The sequence below is a fragment of the Paroedura picta genome, chromosome 2, assembly GCF_049243985.1.
Source record: "Paroedura picta isolate Pp20150507F chromosome 2, Ppicta_v3.0, whole genome shotgun sequence".
NCBI classification, from domain to species: Eukaryota; Metazoa; Chordata; class Lepidosauria; order Squamata; family Gekkonidae; genus Paroedura; species Paroedura picta.
Window position 1 is genome coordinate 81,995,519 of NC_135370.1, and position 20,304 is coordinate 82,015,822.

Below are 20,304 nucleotides of genomic sequence, written 5' to 3' on the forward strand. Positions count from 1 at the left end.
GGCTTATTTGTATGTTTGTGTTTCATTTGTAAAGTCAAAATTTTCTACATTCCTAGGATGCAGAAATCTTTACCTTTTTTTGTGGGTGTCCCTGCTTTACTGCTCTCATGATAGACACTTGACCATGAAGTTTGGTAGTGTGAGAAAACAAGATTCAGGCGCAGGAGTAGGGTTGCAAACCCCCAGGTGGATCCTGGAGTTCTTCTGGAATTACATGCTGATATCCACACTATAAAGATTAGCCTTTGGAGAAAATGGCAGCTTCAGAGAGTGAACTCTGCATATACCATGGATACCAGGTGAAATCCCCAACTTACTGCTTCTGCTAACACCGCCTACCAATCTTCTGGAATTTCTCAAACCAGAGCTGACAGCCCTATGAAATGGCCAATGAGCATGCTCAGTATTGTGCAAGTCACTTTGTACACAGACTTCACCATCCTGGATTCTATGAGTTCTCAGGAACTTGAACCAGCTATCTTTTTCCCTCTCAAGTTTCCCCCGCTATTTTTATCCTGTGCTTCCTAGAACATACTCAGTCCCCACCAGGCAAATTTCTCACCTTCTTTCCCTGGGGAAGGGAGAGGGGAGGAGGAGTGTACAGGATGAGGCAGAGCTGGTAGCCAGTAGCTGAGCATGTAGCCTCTGTTTACTGACCATTAAAAAATTCTCCCCCAGCAAAAATATTCTGTCTATGGGCTGCTTCACAGCACTTGGGGGGAATACAGTGGCATATGCCTTTGCTGAGAAGCCAGAAAACCACCACTGCTGCCTTCACAAAGCGCATATTCCACCATACCAACACCATCTTCCTCAGACACCCCCACTCCTGTTGAATCACTGATACAGTTTTGATTAGAATGGTAATTTGGGCTGTAGACACAGTTGCTCCAACTCACCCCTTAGGGGTGTTTGAAACTGAGCTTGTGTCAGAAGAGAGCATCTATTTTGAAGTTACCTGTCTCTGTGAAATTTCTAAACGTTTTGCAATTGATCCCCTCTACAATGTCAGCCCCTTTGTGACTGATTTCCCTTCCCATGGCAGCCATTTTGTGGTACACCCCCCTAACCATGCTCAAGATTTCAAAAATTCCTTTAGGCTCTACAAGTTAGTTTCCCACATAACAGAGCTACTGATAACACTAGAAAACAGGAAGTGCGCATCCTCCCCTGCCTGGATGGGGTGCAGTGTACAGCTGAGCCTGTGGCCAAGAATTGGGGGGTGATCCTTGATGCTTCCCTATTGATGGAGGCTCAGGTCACAAAAATAGCCCAAGTGGCATTTTTCCACCTGCACCTGGCAGGGCTATTAGCACCCTACCTGTCCTCAGACCACCTGGCTCCGGTGATCCATGCAACAGTCACTTCCAGATCAAACTTCTGTAACTCGTTCTACACTGGCCTTCCCTTGTCTCTGACTCAGAAACTGCAGTTGGTGCAAAATGCAGCTGCTAGAGTCCTCATGATGTCATCCTGGAGGGCTGATGTCTAGCCTATACTGAGGCAGTTGCACTGGTTGCCAATCTGCTTCTGTATCAAGTTCAAGGTTTGGTTCTGACCATTAAGGTTTGGTTCTGCGGCTTGGATCCCACCTACCTGAGGGACTGCTTATCTCCTTATGCCCCTTGCAGGGCAATTCCTGCGGGTAGGAATTGCTGGCTGTCCCCAGCCCCTAGGGGGTGTACCTGGCCTTAACCAGGTGGAATAAGCTCCCAAAAGAGCTAAGGGGCCTGATGGGAGTTGTCAACATTCTGCAGGACCTGTAAGATGGAGCTCTTCCACCAGGCGTTTGCTTGAGGCCAGGCCAGGAAGAACTGCTCCCTGCTTGCGTGGGGACCTCTAAGCCTGTATCAGCCTAGGAAAATCTGCTAGACCAGACTCCCTTGGAAGCTGTCTCATGGAGGGCTGACAGTTGTGCATATGGGGGGTGGGGAGAGGAAGTGAGGAGAGGGACATCCTGCAGATTGTGTTTTGACCATCACCTCGGGGGGTTGTATCAATATTTTTAAGTGGGGTTTTAATACTGTGTAAACCGCCACAAGTCGGCTGGACTGGGAATGGTGGTCAATAAATATAATAAATAAATATTAGGGTAGGGAGGATATGTAAAGAACAAAACAGAATCTCTTAGCCATGTATACAAGAAAAACAGATGGTTGTTTATAATGGTGGGGAAGAAATTATAAGGATGTAGTTCCTCCACCCAATAGCACTATCTATAGGCATTGAATAGTCATCTTCTAATAGGGTCATTCTGAGTCTAGGATGTCTGCCAACTTTATGCAAAACCAAAATAAAACCAAGCTACTATTTCTGTTTAAAAGCTATAGCTTTTATTTTTTAACATGCTTATTGTATAAAATTTCAATTAATAAAAATTACATTTATTGTACAACATTTCAGAAAATTGTGGCTTGTTCATTTTTAAAGACAAAGCACAATCCATGAACAATAATCTGAGAAGTTTGAAGTAGGAGTTCAGCCCCCCTCCCCCCTTGATAGGCAAGGATGTATTGCTGTTGTTCAGATAATGCACAGAACCAGAAACTCTGTATACTACAGATAAAAGATGATTCCCTAAGGAAACTGCTTTTAGGATTGAAGCACTGGCAGACTGTCAGACAAACCTGCTGAGAATCAAATGTTATGGTGTTTCAAGTTTGGGATTGTTTTCCCAAGTACCACTAACTTCCAGTGAAACTTGGACCTGGGCATTTAATTTCTATGGAAAGTACTTGAGTACTAAGCATCTCAAAGTCATTTTTCTTCTTTATACTCTTTTGTGTACAAACTTCCAGTCACACAAATGCCTTTAAGCCCATGGAAACTGACAACTAAATTCCTTGCAACATGTCAGGATTCCTCCCTGCAGTAAAACATAATCAGAAGCATCATCTATGATGTAGTCCTACAGCAAGTAGTTAAATCGGCACAGATTGTAAAATTTGAAAGCAAAGACAAAAGAGTCTGGATGTCTCAGTTTAAAAAAAAAAACAAGAATAAACTGCAGCATTCATTCAAATGTTCATATGGACACAAGGAAAACCTCAAGCCATATCTTCTTTCTAATTCTTATGTGTTTGATTTGAGTGTCAACCACTCAATTGCAAGGATGGCACATGAGGTACGTCTGAAACACAGAACTGTTTATGAAGGGTACCCACATACACTAAAGCAGGGGTAGTCAAACCTGTGGTGCTCCAGATGTCCATGGACTACAATTCCCATGAGCCCCTGCCAGCAAATGCTGGCAGGTGCTCATGGGAACTGTAGTCCATGGACATCTGGAGGACCACAGGTTGACTACCCCTGCACTAAAGCCTCTGAGCCTTTCATGGTAGGCCAGAAGAGTGAATTTCAACAGCTGCTGCTTTTCTTACCCATGTTGCATAGTGATGTGACAAGTGGCACCAGCCCAGTCCAGTTTATTTATATGGCCACAGACCAGAATGCAGATAAAACTTAAAACTTTTAGACAATATTCAATTTTAAAGTTGCACCCGTCAGAGTTCCCTCTTCTGTATTAGTATTAAAGGTACCAAAGCACTACACAGTTTCTTCATCTTATCTGCGTGTAAGCAGACTGATGATCAATAATTCTATCTGGGACAAGGCAATCGATGATTATTAAGGTGTGTTAGTGTTGTAAATATATATACACTTCCCTGGTTAGTTGGTCAGAAATACAGTTAATTCATTTCTTAAGACACCTTGAGAGAAGAATTTAAAAGAAGCGTGCCTGCACTGGGAATAGGAATACAGACTCTGCTTCTAAAAGTAGAGAGATGGTAAGGTGAAGGATGTCTGTCTCACACACACAAACTGCCACTTTTGAAGCTTGAAAGAGGGCATCTACTGTAAGGGCAGACTGGACTAAGAATCAGAAAACATTTACTATATAGAGAAGGCCTTAAAAGTGATTTTTTAAAGATCTGAATTAAGCATGACCTTTGTGAGGTAGATAGTTAATTGGCCCCACTGTGTAAACTGACAAACAAAAGTTAAGAAGCTTGCTCCCCTATCCAATAGCATGGCATTAGAAAGGCAAGGGAAATTATCCCAAAGGTGCATGTGTTGCTTTGAAGAGTTTCCCCCTTTCCTTCTAATGAATTCTTTTCTAGGAACTTTCACACCCAATTTTTCAGCTGTCTTAAAAATTCATGGGACTTTTCAAAAACTGCTTGGGGGGGGGGGGGCTTTGGGATTTTTCTGCCAATAAAGATGTTGTGCACCAAAACTAATATATTTCTATCTAAACTTAGAAGCAATAGCAAAACATGGAGAACAAAATGGAGTACCCATGAATAGAGACTGAGATTTTGGCTTGGCTTTTGACCAGTGCTTATGAGGCATGCAAATTTCATTATAAATGTCAAATGTATTATGGTAGAATCGTACCTGCCTCATGGTAAAAGTAAATGGAAATCCTAGCAAACCAAAATGCTTTTGAGCCTTTCAACCAATTAGTGGCCTATTATATACAGGTGTTTTCCATCACTTTCAGTGTGCCTTTTTGTCAGGTTCTCTTTGTCTACATTGATTTTCCTCCCTTCAGCACTGTTTGCTTTCTGATCACTGTTTCCTTGGGTTTTCTGAGAGTGTCTTTGTGCCAAGTTTTTCCTTGTTCTGCTTCAAAGCTGAAGGTAATTCAAAAGTATACAGATTCCCTCCTCTGCCCTTTTGCCACCCTCAAAGGACACTCCCTCACCCACATCAAAGTCATTCTGCCCACTATGCACCTTCTGCCATTCTCCCACTTTCATTGGTGCACAAGCTCCATTTTTCCCTGGTATTTTTTTTACAGGAGGCATGAATCTAGTGACATGAGACTATCACCAGTCTCAGATTACTGAATAATTTTTTTTAAATGATATGGGGAAGGTTTAAAAGAAGTTGCACAAGGTTTAGTTCCCTGCTGGTATTGAATTGAAAGGGGGCTGGAGAGAAGGCAAATGGCAGTTTCCCCAGGGCAAAAAAGAAAAGAAAAAGCAATTTAGTGCATACAAACAAAATAAAGGAAGATTGTCAGTGTGTGTTGAAACTGACATCAGATGTAAAAAGAGACGGGGCTGGGAAGCCTAAAGCTTTGAAAACATTTAGTAAACGATTTAGTGCAGTGGTCCCCAACCTTTTTATCGCCGGGGCGGGTCAACGCGTGACAATTTTACTGAGGCCCGGGGGGGGGGGTAGTCTTTTGCCGAGGGACATCGCCGCCGCCTGAGCCCCTGCTCCACTTGCTTTCCTGCCGGCGCCCCTGACTTCCCGCCACCCGCTGGGAGGTGCTGCCAGCAGCAGCTGTGCAGTGCCACGCTGAGGGGGAGCCCCAGCCATGGGGGCCGCCGGAAAGCACCAAAGGTGAGCTGGTAGCAGAGTGGCAGGGCAGCCCCCGAGGCAGCAGCCAGGGAGGAAGACAAGGAACAGCCACAGCCCGGTACCAACTTAGTGGCACAAGGCTAAAAAAGCTCTCCAGAGCTTCTGCCAGACAACTCCTCTCCCATACAAATTGCAGCCCTGAGCAAAGTGTGGTAGAGTTACAGATGATTTTACACAGGCATATGTTCACACAACAACACGCTGACAACAATCACAGCTTACAATACCATCATCAGTGGGTTCTATCATCCATTTTGAACGCTCAACATGTTCTCTCTTATAATGAGATTGTGGGACTCTTTCCCATTTTTTCACAGTGGCTGATAACACAGCAGAGAATCTCCTAGTGCTCTACACTATGGGAAATGGGGCTTCACAACTGTTTGTTAGTTTTTGTAAAGTCTTATCTATTTCAACATTGCCCCACCCCCTTTGCCTGTGTTCCTTATGTTTTATTTCATTTAAGAACCAACACTAAAATGCACATGCAAAACCAAGAAAATTTAAATGGAAGGTGCTTGCTGAATGCTACAGCACAGCTGCAACAGGACAATTTAGTAAAGGTTTACAAAATTGATATGACCCCCTACATGTCACAAGTGACATTCCACCCTGATTTAGAAATGTGTTTTTTAAAATTGTAGATGTAGAATAAATATACTGGAAGAAAAAGAATGGCAGGCACAGAATCCAAAGTGAAGATCCTTACTGATCTGAAAATCTGCAGTAAGATATGCATGTGTAATGGGCCGTTGTTTTATTGATATTGCAAATGTTCCCATTTAATTCTGTCTCACACTCTTTTATATAGATATATTCCTACAATACACTTCTACTTTGAGGAATGCTGAAACATTAAAAACTGCCTTGCTATATAAAGCTCTGTGTATTTTGGTGAAGACACAAAGTCTAGCAACAGCAAACATAGAGAATGACAAGGCCAGCAAATTTTTTCTGGCATCTTCAAAGTCTGTAGCACCATTCTGCGAGGCACTGGCTCCAAATTCCTTCTCAACACCCACTTTGGCATTTCACTATACTTCAGTAGAGTCATCCATTTCACTAAACAAGAGAAAATTTTCATAGTTTCACAGTAGTGTCTTAGAGTACTTTAATGGAATCTAATAAGCAATGGAAAAGGAAGGAAATGTGGAACTAGTTGCTGCTTGGATGGGAGATCAATTGGAGTGCCTTGTAAACCCCTCTCAGAATGTTAAATATGTATAAAATCAAGATGCAATGGCGTCTTTTGAAGGTGGAAATTCAAGAGAGAATTTACTGGCCACTTGATGCATGGTCATCACATTGCAGAAATTTTACTTGTTATTCAACCCAAAAAAGGTCACAGATCATTCCCACAAAATAATTGTAGTCTTGGCATGCTTGATACCATGTATTTCAAATATAGGAACCACTGAGTGGCCAACTGGCATGTAGCATGCACCTAAATCTATTCAAGCATGTGGACTTTATCTTGCATTAAAGAAGACATAAGTGGTGGCAGCAGTTCTCTGCTGCTGTAATCTCTGCACTATGCTATCCAGTTGAGATGTTCTGACTGAATCCTTCCAGTGACTTAGCTTTCTCCTTATATAGCTATATTTGGCACTATATTTGCAGGGGGGAAAATCATACATCGTTCAGTTTGTTTGGGGTGGGGGGTGCAACTATAAACTACATCTTCTTTGGTTCTGTTTTCAGTATGTCTTACTTGCCAATACAGAAGGTATCTGCAAGCTACTGCCAAGCTCCTTCGATGAAGGGCAGAGTAAAAAAAATTAAATGTACAGAACTAATTGCTTTCAGGGATTTTGAGATCTCCAGCCCAGTTATATTAATGTGATCTAGTGACTTCATGGTGGACCAGCCACTGTTTTCAGATCTAACTGCCTCCCCTCATGCCTACTCCCAAGTCCTGATGGGCTACCAGAACAATGAATTTCCTAACAATTCAGACAACTGAGAAGAGTTCTTAAAACATATTACCATTCAATTGTCAAACAGGATAAATTAGTACTCAAGCTAATGGTGTTTTGTATTAAGTGCAGTATAACTGCCTTTCTGCCTTTTAAAAAAAGGAAATCACACCAGAACATGATATTAGATGTTCTGTTCATGACATCCAAGCAGTGGAGATAAGCAAAGGCTCCAACATCCAATCATACAGTTATTGGAGTCTACATTCAGCAGGCTCAAAAGTGCCTCTCTGGCCAGAAGTGGTTGGGCCCCACCTCACCAAAGAGCAAAGCATTAGTTGAAGAAGAAAAACTAGTCCTAAGGGCATCTTGAAGTCAAGATCACAGTCACCAAGAAAGTCAACTTTCAGACTGAACTCCCATCTCTTTTGTCTCTTTGGCCAAACTAGACTTTCTATTTTATATCAGTTTGCCACAGGTAAAAGGTAAAGCCTAGTTAAAGGTAAAGCCTAGTATGGCCCTGAGACAAATTGTGCCTAATATAAGAAGTGCCTACCTTAGTTGTTTCTTTATGCTGTCATGTTTTTTATTCAGATGCAGATTCTTAATCCTTCTGGGGACATCAGGCACAAACCATGCTGCAATCAGTTTGATGCACAAGGCCACATGCTGCAAAGGGCCAATGGCTAGATGAGAATTTGTTCCTCACAAGTAATTAGCTGCAGTCAACATCTGTTCTAGACAGTGACCAACAGAAGCCAACACAATCTGCTGTGCTCATTTGCTTCACAATGGCTTTTTGGGATTTTCCGACTGTTTCATCATGTAATTCAGCAATATAAATCAAGCTCTTACTACATTCAATATAGACCCTTTCAGGAAGGAACTAGTCTGTTGTGCCTACAATGAGGTATCCTAATAATAACTCAATATGGGTCTCCTCCTCCTGGAAGCTGAGATGCCCAGCTTGGTGCAGTGGTTAGGAGTGTGGACTTCTAATCTGGTGAGGCAGGTTTGATTCCATGTTCCTCCCCCATATGCAGCCAGCTGGGTGACCTTGAACTCACCACAGCACTGTCCTGACCGAGCAGTAATATCAGGGCTCTCTCAGCCTCACCCAACTCACAGGGTGTCTGTTGTGGGGAGAGGAAAGGGAAGGTGAATGTAAGCTGCTCTGAGATGCCTTCAGGTATAGAAAAACGGCAACTCTTTTTCCTTCTCTTGAGGTCTGGCAAGAAACTAGACCCAAATAATATACTCAAGGTATAATTCCATTTTTGAAGCTCAGCAGGTTCCATCTGGTCAGTACTAGAATGGGAGTCTAGCTGCAACCCCTTTTCCATGCACACTCTAACCTCAGTTAAGGGCAGGACAGAGATCCAGAGATAATAAATGAACAGCTCCACATAGGGGAATTTGGGGCAGGCTGGTTTTGCTAACTATGAAACTGCGGCCAGTTACCATTCCACACCTGTGCAGTGCCATACCCTACTGATCAATATAGTCTGGCTGCTACGGAGCTCTTGCAAAGAGCAGCAGGTGAATGTTTCTTCTCTTACAGGCTATCAAGTTAGTCTTAGGAAGAGTTCTTGTACTCAAAAGCTCACGCCTTGAATAAATCCTTGTTGGCCTTAAAGCTGCTACTGGACTCTGATTTTATTGTGCTACTTCAGACCAAAATGGCTACTCACTTGAATGTATCAGTTAAACATGTATGGCATCCAACTGAAGCCCAAGAACTTCAAGCCAACTGAGTGGAACTGGTGCACCCACAAGGATGCTTTAGTGCAGGGGTAGTCAACCTGTGGTCCTCCAGATGTCCATGCATTACAATTCCCATGAGCAAACCCTGGCAGGGGCTCATGGGAATGGTAGTTCATGAACATCTGGAGGACCACAGGTTGACTACCCTTGCTTTAGTGCCTTTCTGATCACTAGGTGGTTAGGAAAGGCACAACTGCAGCTTATTGAAAGGACCAGTTCACACCAGAAGCACCTGAGGGCATAATGTGCCTAAAGTGATGCAGTACTCCCACTCCCCAAATCAACCTGCAGGGATTCTGCCAGAAACTGCCTTCCACAGCTATCTACCTAGAACACTTACTTCAAACAAGATCAAGAAGACAAGGCGTGCTGCAAAAACATGCCAGAACTCGACAGAGTAACTGTAGTCATCGCTGTTCCTGTAATCTCGGTACCTGTAGGACGAAGTACAGTAAATCATAAATGCTGCACTATGCACTGCCCCACCCAGCCTTCTATTTCCATACCTTTTTCCTCAGAGGCAGTTCACAAAACATGGAAAATAATGATCAGTGCTCTCAACTCATAAGCTAGTAACAAATGAGTACTGTTCTCAGCTGGGTTTCCAAATCCAGGCAACATTTAAGTTCTTGCCTGTATGCTCACATCCCTTTTATCAGAGGACTCAAGCTGTGCCTCCTTGCCCCCCCCCTTCCTTGGAAGTTCTGGTGTGGCTCTTTGCTATCCAGAAAAGGTGATGGAACTATTATACATCAGTAGACCCTCTGAATGGGCAGTGGTCCTGCAGCCCTTTCTAGCCAGCCTGATGAAGGACAGCTGCAGACCAACTGGTTGGAAGGACTTCATTTCAAGAAATGGCTGAAGCTCTTCCAACTCATTAGGAGACCTGGGCTGATTTTGCACGTACTTTTTTTTTTTTCGGGTGTGGATCCTGCTGAATCCAGATTGATTTGAACTCGGGGCCATTCCACACAAGGACCAATGTTGCCAATTGTTCACAGAATGCAGAAACACTATATTAAATAGTGGAATTTTGTCATTCCGCATATCTTTTTTTTTAGTGGAATATAGAAGTCCCAGTAGCGTTTCATTCATTCCCCACAGGTTTCCAGTGTCACTGGAATCGCAACAAAGGAAGCGATTTTTTTCTGCACTTCTTCCCGCCCCTGGCCGTTAATCAAATGGAACAGCCAATGGGCTGTTGTGTTCATGCTCCCAAAAAGCCCCTTTCCCTTTAAGAACTGTTTTTTTTTAAACCAAACACACCCGTTGCAACGAATCTGTGTTAAATCGTTGCATCGGAAAGACCTTTTTGCTGGCATAGGAGCTGGCAATTAATCATTTACACGCTCGTCAAGTAGAACCCCCCCCCCCACAGGCGCAATTTGTGGCCGAAATTATGGGCAGTGCCGAACAGGGGGCTGTGTTGGGCTTGGGAACTTAGGGAGCTTTGTTTTACTTTAAATCACTTCTGTGGAGGGACTTTAGCCAGAGAAGCCTCGCTCATTCGTTGCTTTCGCAGGTCTAAGGGGAAAAAATGGCGACCGCTTCTCCGGAAGTTTGGGGCAAGAGCGGGGGAGGGACTTTCTTTCTACCGCTACATTGAGAACACACATGTCTTTCGCTGGTTTGTTGCAGCTTGTGCGCAGAAATGTAGCGGTTTTTTCATGGGGAATCCACTTTCTCCAATTCCCCGAAAAGTGCTACAACGAAGTGCTTTTTGCGGGAGTGTTGCAGGAGTGTTGCAGATTGTGCGCGACGTCATGCAGAACCTTGAATTTGTAGCGTTTACCAAAGGTAAGACTTCTGCTATATTTAAGTTGTGCGGAATGGCCCAGGGACTTCCTCTTTCCCTCCCCTCTCCACTGAAACAGAAAAGTGTTCTACATGTGCTTAGGGAGGCTCAGAAGGGGAGGGGGGAGCCAAGCACAGCAGGAGCATCTTTATTTTATTTTCTTGAGCGGGGGGGGGGGAGAGGATCAGCTTCTACTGAGAGAATATAATGAGTCACTAGTTACTAAGGCAATATGCAAATACAAACTCTTAGAAGAAAGAATGGAAGAATGGGGACTCAAAATTTGTTTGCTCAACTTTACACTTCAGCACCTTCTGAAAGCTTAGTATAAGTGTTTGGATTTTTAATTTTTTTGTCATTCATTTCTTAACAGTTTTTTTTTAAATAGAGAGGGGAGGGGAGGCAGATGAAGGAGGTGAGGTTTGATCAAGAAGTTCTCCCCAGAAGAACTGATGGCTCGGAAGGGGGGGGGGAAAGAAAATTAGGGCTTCCTCTTTAAGAAAAGCTTGGCATCCTTGGCTAATCAGGGCTTCTCTGACAGAGAGTCAGCCCTGGCCAATGAGGGCTTCTGTAGCACAGAGTCTGCTTCAAATGCGCAGCTGCTAGAGTTCCTCATGGCTTCTTAATCTGATTCTTAAAATGGTGACTCCGGATCAATCCTGCATGTTGCAGAGGAAAAATTTAAATTGTCCAAAATCAAAATGGAAATTGCATTCTGTGTAGAGGGCAGGGACTGAATTGAACTGGGACTGGAATAAAAGCTCCATGCTGCTTACACCCTGGTGGCAGGAAGTTCATCAAACAGACTAAGTGTCCCTACTATCTGCATTCATAAAATGGCAAGGGACACTGAAAGAAAGTGATGTCCTTCTTTAAAACATTCTTGTTCCTGGCTCCAGGGAAGCACACCTGGCCTGAACCAGGGCCAGGGCCTTTTGGGTCCTGGCCCTGATCTGTTGGAAGGAGCTCCTGGGTGACTTGCAAGCCCTGTGGGAGCTTTTGGCATTCTGCAGGGCCTGCAAAATTGAGCTTTTCTGCCAGGTTTATAATTGAGGCCGGGGGGCAGCGAGGAAGATCAGCATGACTCCCCCTGCAGTGGTCAGTGTCACCCTGACCTTCTTTCTTCCCCCTTGAGGTAGGAATGAGGGGAGATTGAGGAGGTGATTTCGCCATGTTGTTGCTGCTTTTGTTGTGTTTTATTGTCCTATTTTAATGTCCATTAAAACCCATTTTAATGGGTTTTATTGGGGTTTTTATTGGACACATTTGTAACCCACCATGAGCTGATTCTGGGAGTGAAGGGCAATAAATTTAAAATAATAATAATAATAATAATAATAATAATAATAATAATAATAATAATAATAATAATAATAATAATAATAATAATAATAATAATAATGTCATTCCAGCCATGAAACCTGGAACGAATCAGCATTTGCAGATATTTTTTAGTGCAAACCTTTTAAAACCATTTTGTAGCCTTATAAAACATGATGTAAATAGGTATTTTTACGTGATCTATGTCAAATTCACTGTCCTCCACTCATATCAAATTACACAAGGGCAACAAGAGCAACAAAGTTCTACCACTTTTCAGCACTGACTTCACAAAAAGATGAGGCTACTCTCTGCCACCTAAACCATATGCTATGTAATTGGGATGAAATTAAATCCATCTCTAGAGCAACCCACTATTATGCTGGTTTTCCATTCATTGGGATGTTGTAGGAAGGTGAGCCAAGATTAGTTACAGATGCATGTCATATGGGGAAAGGGGCATCCACACTATTATAGTGCTATAATGATGATGTAGAAGAAAATGAGGTTCATGCACACATTCTGCTTAATGGATTGGGCTGTTGGGCTTCTGTCGTGACGCCCAGAACACAGAAAGTTGCCAGTACCTGCAGTGTGTTATTTTATTTCCCACAGTGTCCTGAAGATCTGACAGTGCATTGTGATTCTTTAAGTCTTGGGTGAAGAATACAGAAAGGCTGTGGTTCACATAACCTGTCAAACAGCTACAAGTAGGCAGAAAAAGAAAACAAGGTACATTAATGGGCTTGCAATAATCCTAGGTAAATTCAAGGGGGTGGCAGGTTACAGTGGATGAGTGATAGGGTTATGAGTGTCCTGCATAGTGCAGAGGGTTGGACTAGATGACCCAGGACTCTGACTTGTCAGACTTTGCCCACTTTAAATCGTACTAACTTCTTCAATTGTTGCACCTTTCAAGGCATCCCAATCACTCTCTAGCATGGGGGGGGGGGAGGGCTACTTTACAGATGATCTTCAGTTCTAAGCAAATCAACACCATGATTATCACATTCCGCATCCACAGTGCTGCTAGGCTGTTCTTGCCTGGCACTTACTCTATGCCAGTGTAGTTCTCCTGCATACATGGGCCAACCGTGTATTTATACACTTGCATGGGGATGAAGTCTGAGGTGATGGAAATTACCAGGCCATTGGCAATGACAGCCAAAATACCAATCGCTTCCAGGACCTGCAACCAGATACCTGCAAAGAGGGAAAGAGCGTGAGAGAGAGTCCCTTGGTCAGCTTTGTGGTAAGAACATGTCTACATCACCTCCAGCTTTCAGCACTTGATAAAGAACATGCTTATTGGTCCCATGACCAAGGCAATTGTAACAGGGAAAGGAAACCAGCAAATCCTTTCATTCTCCCACCAGTTTCTAATTGAGTTCTTACATAAGGTGTCCTTTCCAAATTCAAGCTAGGAGAGGGACCCTACAGTTGGTGGCTTCAAGCAAAAAAGCTGGAGCCTGGCATGCAGCTAGCACAACATGTTGTCCTGTTGGCCAATCAAAGGCAGGAGGACAAGTTCCTAGTATCTCTTCCAGGTCTAGCCATTTTAAGCGAGGCTCCAGCTGCATGTACCAGCCAGTCACAACAGATGTGGCACCCTGCCTCTGAGGCTTGAGCACACGCAGTGAAGGCTAGTTTCCCAGACTAGGTCCAAGTCTCAAATGCTAATGAGGCCTTCTCGGCTTGGTTTTTTCCCTTCAGCTCATTTAAACTGTTTCCCCCCAGTTTGATGGGCCCTTTTCGAAATCTCGAGTCCTCACAATATCTGGGCTAACAGTACATTCAGGCAGCAGAGGATCAGTAAGTGCAATTCTCAAGTTTACATGCAATTAGTGTCTATACTATTCCTCTTTGCCTAAATAAAATTTTAGCTCAGCCTTGGCCTATGTCAGCTGCCATTTTGTAATATCCTGACACTGAACACCCTGGGGGTATTACAGAAGCCTGGTCTGAATGATCTGTGTAGGGAGTTTTTCTCTCTGATCATCACCTTACCAATATCCTTGGCTTTCCTGGGCACCATGCGCCTCTGCAGTTTCACCATCTTGACAGCATCATACCGAATTTCAATGATGTTGCTGAAAAAGGCCAGCAATGGAGCAAGGGGGAAGGCAGCCACAAAAATGGTGGTGAAGCTGTATTGGATCACTGAGGAATTAGGACACAATGCATTGAAGACAAATATTAAATGATAGGCAACATTCTAGCATGTATTATGACTCCTGGACCTCCAGAGTTGTCAGGCCCTTCTAATTATCCTGCACACCATAAGCAGACTGGTACAAACCTAAGAACTATTCTCACTATTCTTGTGGATTTTCAGTTGTCTAGAAAAGCAAACTCTTGACTTTAAAGCAAAAGATTTCATTTACTGAGCAGGAAAGTTCACTCATCAAAATATTATCGAAACAGGGGCCCAAGATACAGGTGGTCACATATATTCCCCCTCCCATTAGGGAATCCAGCAAAGCGGGAGACCATTGCATAGCCAAAACACTCAGGGCCATTTTGCACGAGGGAATTTCAGCGAAATCATTACCAGATGCAGACGGTTTATAATCATGGTTTCAGATGACGCTGTCAGCCTCCCGTCCCCCCCGAGTGTCAGTTTTGCTCCATCTGCCTATTTGTAGAGGAAGCAGGGAAATTGGGAAAAGTGCATTCCCCTGGTCAAAATCCCAACAGATGTTGCAATCACCCACCAAGTGACAGTGAGGAGGGGTCAATAGTACTCATATTGCCACGGAGATGTCCCTCCCCTGCTCCCGCCTCCATGGCTTCCTGGGACGGGAGGTGGGTGTTATTTAAAAATGGAGAATGCTGAGTAGCAACGCATACTCATAAGTCTCTTCAGAACCCTTTCAATTATCTGGCTGCCCCCTTGCTCTATACATGAGCACATGTGTCACATTTTATTTTGTGTTCTTTTTCATTGGGGGGTGCATGTAGAATTCCAGCAAAATACCCCTCCCCCCATTTTTTGTTTGTGAATGACTGGAAACTACAGGTCATCCCCCATCTCAGCTGCTGGAAGGGGATGGGGTGGTGGTGAGGTTGCCAGATCCAGACAAGTTAACTGCCAGGGAAGGGCAGGGACCACAGTTGGAATCAACTCTCCAAGGCATAAATGTTCCCTTTCACTGACAAATCTTTTGGCCCCAAAGCATCACCTCTTTGCTTCTGAGAAGGGGCTACCGTTTGGGAAGATTTGCACAGCAGTCTCTAAATATAAGTTTGTCCTATGAAACTATCAAAACTTGAAGACGGAGCTGTGACAGGTAACCAATGCCTCTGTGTTGCACAATGAAATTGTGTTGCAATGATTACTTCGGTGTTTTTTTTTTTTAAGAAGGGGGGGAGCGGGCTTTGCGTGGCTAGCTGAGGCTGATTGGTTGTCCGGTTGATTGGCAGGCTCGAGGTGGGAGGTAGGCGAGGGAAGTTTGTGGTGTTTTCATTGCTCCTTGGCAAGAACCGGAAGTAGGTGAGGAATGCTGGAGGAGAAACAGTCCCGTTAGGAAAATGGAGTTTTTGGTCATGTGTGCAATGACAATGGAACGCTACAATACACACAATGGAATATTCAGTGTTGATTACGGATTTCTACCAGCTGTGCGGAATGGCCCTCAGATAAGGAATTCACCTCCAAGACATGCGAGGGAGGGATGGAGCAGATGGTTACAGGAAGAAGTGAAGGGAGGCGTGGGATGCAGGGAGGGAATGTGAGGGGCTATAAACTAGGCAGATGAGACAGGCTGCCCCCAATTCCTACAAGGCTAAATTTTCATACCTTACATAAACATCAATAAATAATGGCAGAAACAATTGGATTCTGACATCCATTAGTTGAGTCCAAGATTGAAGTGTTTCAAGCCCAATCTTCAAGACCAACCAAGATTTATTCAAGGCGTGAGCTTTCAAGTGCAAGCACTCTTCCTCAGACTATGAATTGACCATCATGACACTGGGCTCTGATTTTATTGTGCTACTTCAGACCAACATGGCTATTCATTTGAATAAAGCCCAATCTTATCAGCTAACATTTCTAGCTATGTCAGGACCAAACTAGGTGAAATGTGAGAGATCCAAAACCAAATGTTCTGGAGCAGGCTTTTTTCAACCAGGTATTTGTGAAACCCTGGGCTTTCTTCAAAGGCCCTGGAAGGGTTCTGAATAGGTGGGAGTAAATTATTTTTTATATATTTTTTTAAATTTGTTAAACATTTATTGGGTGATATGACAATATATGATTGTCAACATACCCAAGCCCTCCCAAAATGGCCAATGATGGGCCTGGAGTGGGTGGGAAGGCAAAGGACCCCGGGTGGGTGACCAGAGTTATTCTTCCCAACCATATTTTGCACAATTGCACTACTTCTGGGGTCAAAGCCTGAAGTCTATTAGCTCCAATATAGAAAAAAATATGCCACCTCTTTTCCCTACTGGGACTAATATTGGTTCAAGGAAATGGTTGGTTGTATCCAGTCATCTTTTCCACTTAATCTCAATTAATTTCTCCCTCTTCCTACACAGCCTTCCCACATGCACCTTTTATCCATGCAAGCCACATGATCTCCTGGACAACAAAGGGATCTTCCTTTTTCTCCAGTGGAAAAGCTAGTTGGATCCAATCCATCTTGAGGAGAAGGAGTTCCTCAAGACTGGAGCCCTAATCCATTGGGGGAGGGAGGCACCTCCTTTTTAAATAAAATTTACTGGGTTGGGAGTTCTGATCACCATTTATAAGAATGCTGTGTCATTCTTCTCTAAGCATGAATCACCACTGTAGTTAAAGCTTCTGATCTATTACTTCAGCCATACCCCCTTCCCAAAACAGGTGGCCTGAGGACTGAGCCTAATGGGATGCCAGTGACAGAATGGTGAGTTGTGCCAATTTATTCTTGATTTACCCTCCCCTGATTTCACTTACTCATCTCCAAGAACTCATTGAACAAACTGTAGAGGGTGACTTCATTAAGCTCGTAATTCCACAACCAGTCCTCCTTGCATTGGTCCTGGGCACTCTCCTCCATGTGAATTTTGCTGTGGTGTTTAGGCTTGGCACAAAGCTTTCTGCACTGATACATCGTCCAACTATGGGAGAAAAATTAAACAAGGCAGGAAAAGTGGCAAAGTTGTCCACAAATAGCTACACATAAGTTGGTAACAATAGCCAAAGTCCTCTGTGGGATTTCCTAATCACAATTAATTGTCTGTTTTCCAGTGAAGAACTGGGATATTCTTTGTGTGAATAGAATCAACAAAAAAGGTATCAGTCCAGTTTTTAAATACCCATGCTTGTAAAAAGAGAACTATTTCTCTTAGGCCTGGCTCCACTTCATGGGAATGTGATGGGACCCTAATGGACTTGTGAAGCTGGCATCAAGAAAAACCTCCCCTAGAAAGTGAGCCTTCAGAAATCCTTTTCTGTTCTGGAAGACCTATAAATAACTGGTGGATTGATCAGCAAGATGTTTTTAAATTTTATTTATTTATTGTTTAATTTCCCCTATAAAGGGAAACGCTCATGAGGAGAGGAGAGCACCAATAGTAGTTCTAGGCCAGCTTGGCCTCAATCACAGTCCTGGTGGAAGAAGACCATTTTACAGGCCCTGAGGAATTTTGACAGCTATGCCAGGGCCCAGATCTCCACTAGCAACTAATTCCACCAGGTGAGTGGAGGCCACCTGGATCTCTCTGGGATCAGGGATCACCAGCAAGTTAGTAACATTCTTCAGGGAACATACTGGGATAGGCCTTAGAGGTTAATACTATTACCTTGAACCTGATGCGGAACTCCATCAGCAGCCAACACAGCTATTGGGGGGCAGGTCAAATATTAGCCCTCCATAAGGACTTTATGGCGGTGAGCCTCTTGTGGCGCAGGGTGGTAAGGCAGCAGAAATGCTGTCTGAAGCTGTCTGCCCATGAGGCTGGGAGTTTGATCCCAGCAGCCAGCTCAAGGTTGATTCAGCCTTCCATCCTTCCGAGGTCGGTAAAATGATTACCCAGCTTGCTGGGGGGTAAAATGGTAATGACTGGGGAAGGGAATGGCAAACCACCCTGTATTGAGTCTGCCAAGAAAATGCTAGAGGGCGTCACCCCAAGGGTCAGAGATGACTTGGTGCTTGCACAGGGGATACCTTTACCTTTAAGGACCTTATAACGACACAAGCAGCTGCATTTTGCACCAGCTGTCATTTTCAGGTCAGGACAGACCCATGTAGAGTGAGTTACAACAATCCAGTCTAGAGGTCACAGAATCATAGAACAGAGTTGGACAGGACCTCCTGGTCGAACATCCTGGACTATGCAGGACACTCATAACCCAGCAAGTGACCGTTGCATGAATCACTGTGGCTAGGTCTTCTGGGCCCAGATAGGATGTAAGTAGCTTTGCCTGGTGATGATGGTAAAATGTCAATTGCACTCTATCAAGAGAAGGGAGATGTACTTTCTTATCTGGAGCTTTCTTCCCCAGCCACAGGACGTCCATCTTCATAGGGTTACATTTTAGGCAGTTCTGCCACAGCCACTATCTCACAGTTGCCAGGGACCTGGCCAATGATTCTGGGGGTGTATCTGGTTAGATGCTCATTAACAGATAGAGTTGAGTGTCATCAGCATACGGGTGGCATCCAAGCCCATATCTCCAGACCAGCTGTGCAAGACATTGCATATAGATGCTGAATAACATTGGAGATTGTTGCACCTTGTTGCACTTCTCAAGTGAGTGGACAGTGGTGAGATTGTTCTTTCCTGATGGCTATCCTTGGAGAAAGGAAGTCAGCCCTACAGTGTTGGTGAGGTGGCAAGCTAACAGCACATGATCTACTATGTCAAACTCTGCTGTGAGATCTAACAACATAAGCAGTGTTGACCCATCTCAGTCTCTGCCTTTGGAGGTCAATTGTAAGAGTGGCCAAAGCTGTTTCTACCCATGGCCAGGCTAGAAAATGGACCTGAATGGGTCCAAAACTGACCCTGTAGGAATGCCTGCAATTGGTCCATGGCAACCCACTAAACACCTTTCCCAGGATTCAACTTGTTTTAATTGGATTCAAGATTTTAATTTAAACTTGATGTTTTATTACTAAATTTAAACATTTTGTTTCTTTATAACCCACCTTGAGGTAGAAACGCAGCATAAAGCTAAAACAGATAAATATATGAATTGTGCAGTGGCAGCCACAGTTTGTGCAACCTGGTAGCCTAAAAGAAATATTCCCACAATGCTACAAATCATATAGCCCCTAGATACCAGTTCACACACAAAAATCACTTTCATAGGTGGAGTCCACAGATACTCTTATGTACTCTGGAAGTGCTCATGTGAAGGCCACCATATATATGAAATGGCTCAGAGTCCCTAGGAACAGGGATGTCTGGAAGATCATTAAATCACAACCTCCCACCTCAAAGCTCATATTCTTTCATACATTAGCTCTTCAACAAATTGTGCCCCATACAAATGCAGAGCATAACATGACATAGTGAGTGCAAAAGTGAGCAAGGCACAAAACAGGAAAGTGCCCTTATCCAAGAACAAGAGATCTTGAACAAGTGAGCCTAGCCCCATGCTGCAAGCAAAGAAAATCCCCAACCCATTCCAAATCATTTCCCCATCTAGTCTGAAGGAACATAACAACCATCCTGCCCCCGATTCAGCTGGCTTTCTCCCAAGGAGAAAGTACAATTCACAAAATATTTCCTTCCTCACACAGTTCCGTTTCTCTAACTGTGGAAATCTGCAACACACAGAGTAAAGAGGGATTTGTTTCCAATCACAGGAATTATTCTTACTTACGGCAACAAGTATTCATGCAGGTGGCTCAGGGTTTGCTTTAATGTCATGATTATAGCCATCTGGATAAAGAGATCTAAAAGGCAACCACTAGGGTGGCACTAGATAGCAAGAAAAAAAAAGAAAAAAAATTTAATCTAAAGATTGTGTTCAGGATCACTTACTGCTACTCATGCAGTAAAAAAAGTTCAAAGAAAAAAGTGAGAGAGGATCTTTTCAGCCCTGGTGTTAAAATCATGGAACAGTTTCTCTGAGGATATTTGCTTACCTCCCTCTATCACTATCTTCTGCCAGCAGGAGAAGATTTTGTTTGGTGTGGCATT

At 43.7% G+C, this 20,304-nt stretch overlaps 1 protein-coding gene across 4 annotated transcripts in view; it reads right to left on the reverse strand.

The window, feature by feature from the left end:
• Positions 1-6,240: 6,240 nt before the first annotated feature.
• ANO9 (anoctamin 9) overlaps positions 6,241-20,304 on the reverse strand; it is a 62,370-nt gene continuing 48,306 nt past the window's right edge. For 3 of the 4 annotated variants that reach the window (XM_077321253.1, XM_077321254.1, XM_077321255.1), the window contains 8 exons: positions 19,985-20,082; positions 17,108-17,271; positions 14,176-14,328; positions 13,224-13,371; positions 12,756-12,872; positions 9,394-9,487; positions 7,846-7,958; positions 6,241-6,435 (listed from right to left, as the gene is read on the reverse strand). In XM_077321253.1, the coding sequence (XP_077177368.1) occupies positions 6,408-6,435; positions 7,846-7,958; positions 9,394-9,487; positions 12,756-12,872; positions 13,224-13,371; positions 14,176-14,328; positions 17,108-17,271; positions 19,985-20,082 (915 nt within the window). In that variant the 3' untranslated portion in view covers positions 6,241-6,407. Of the gene's footprint in view, positions 6,436-7,845; positions 7,959-9,393; positions 9,488-12,755; positions 12,873-13,223; positions 13,372-14,175; positions 14,329-14,357; positions 15,672-17,107; positions 17,272-19,984; positions 20,083-20,304 lie in introns of those variants that run through there. The other variant, XM_077321256.1, reaches the window with a different exon arrangement.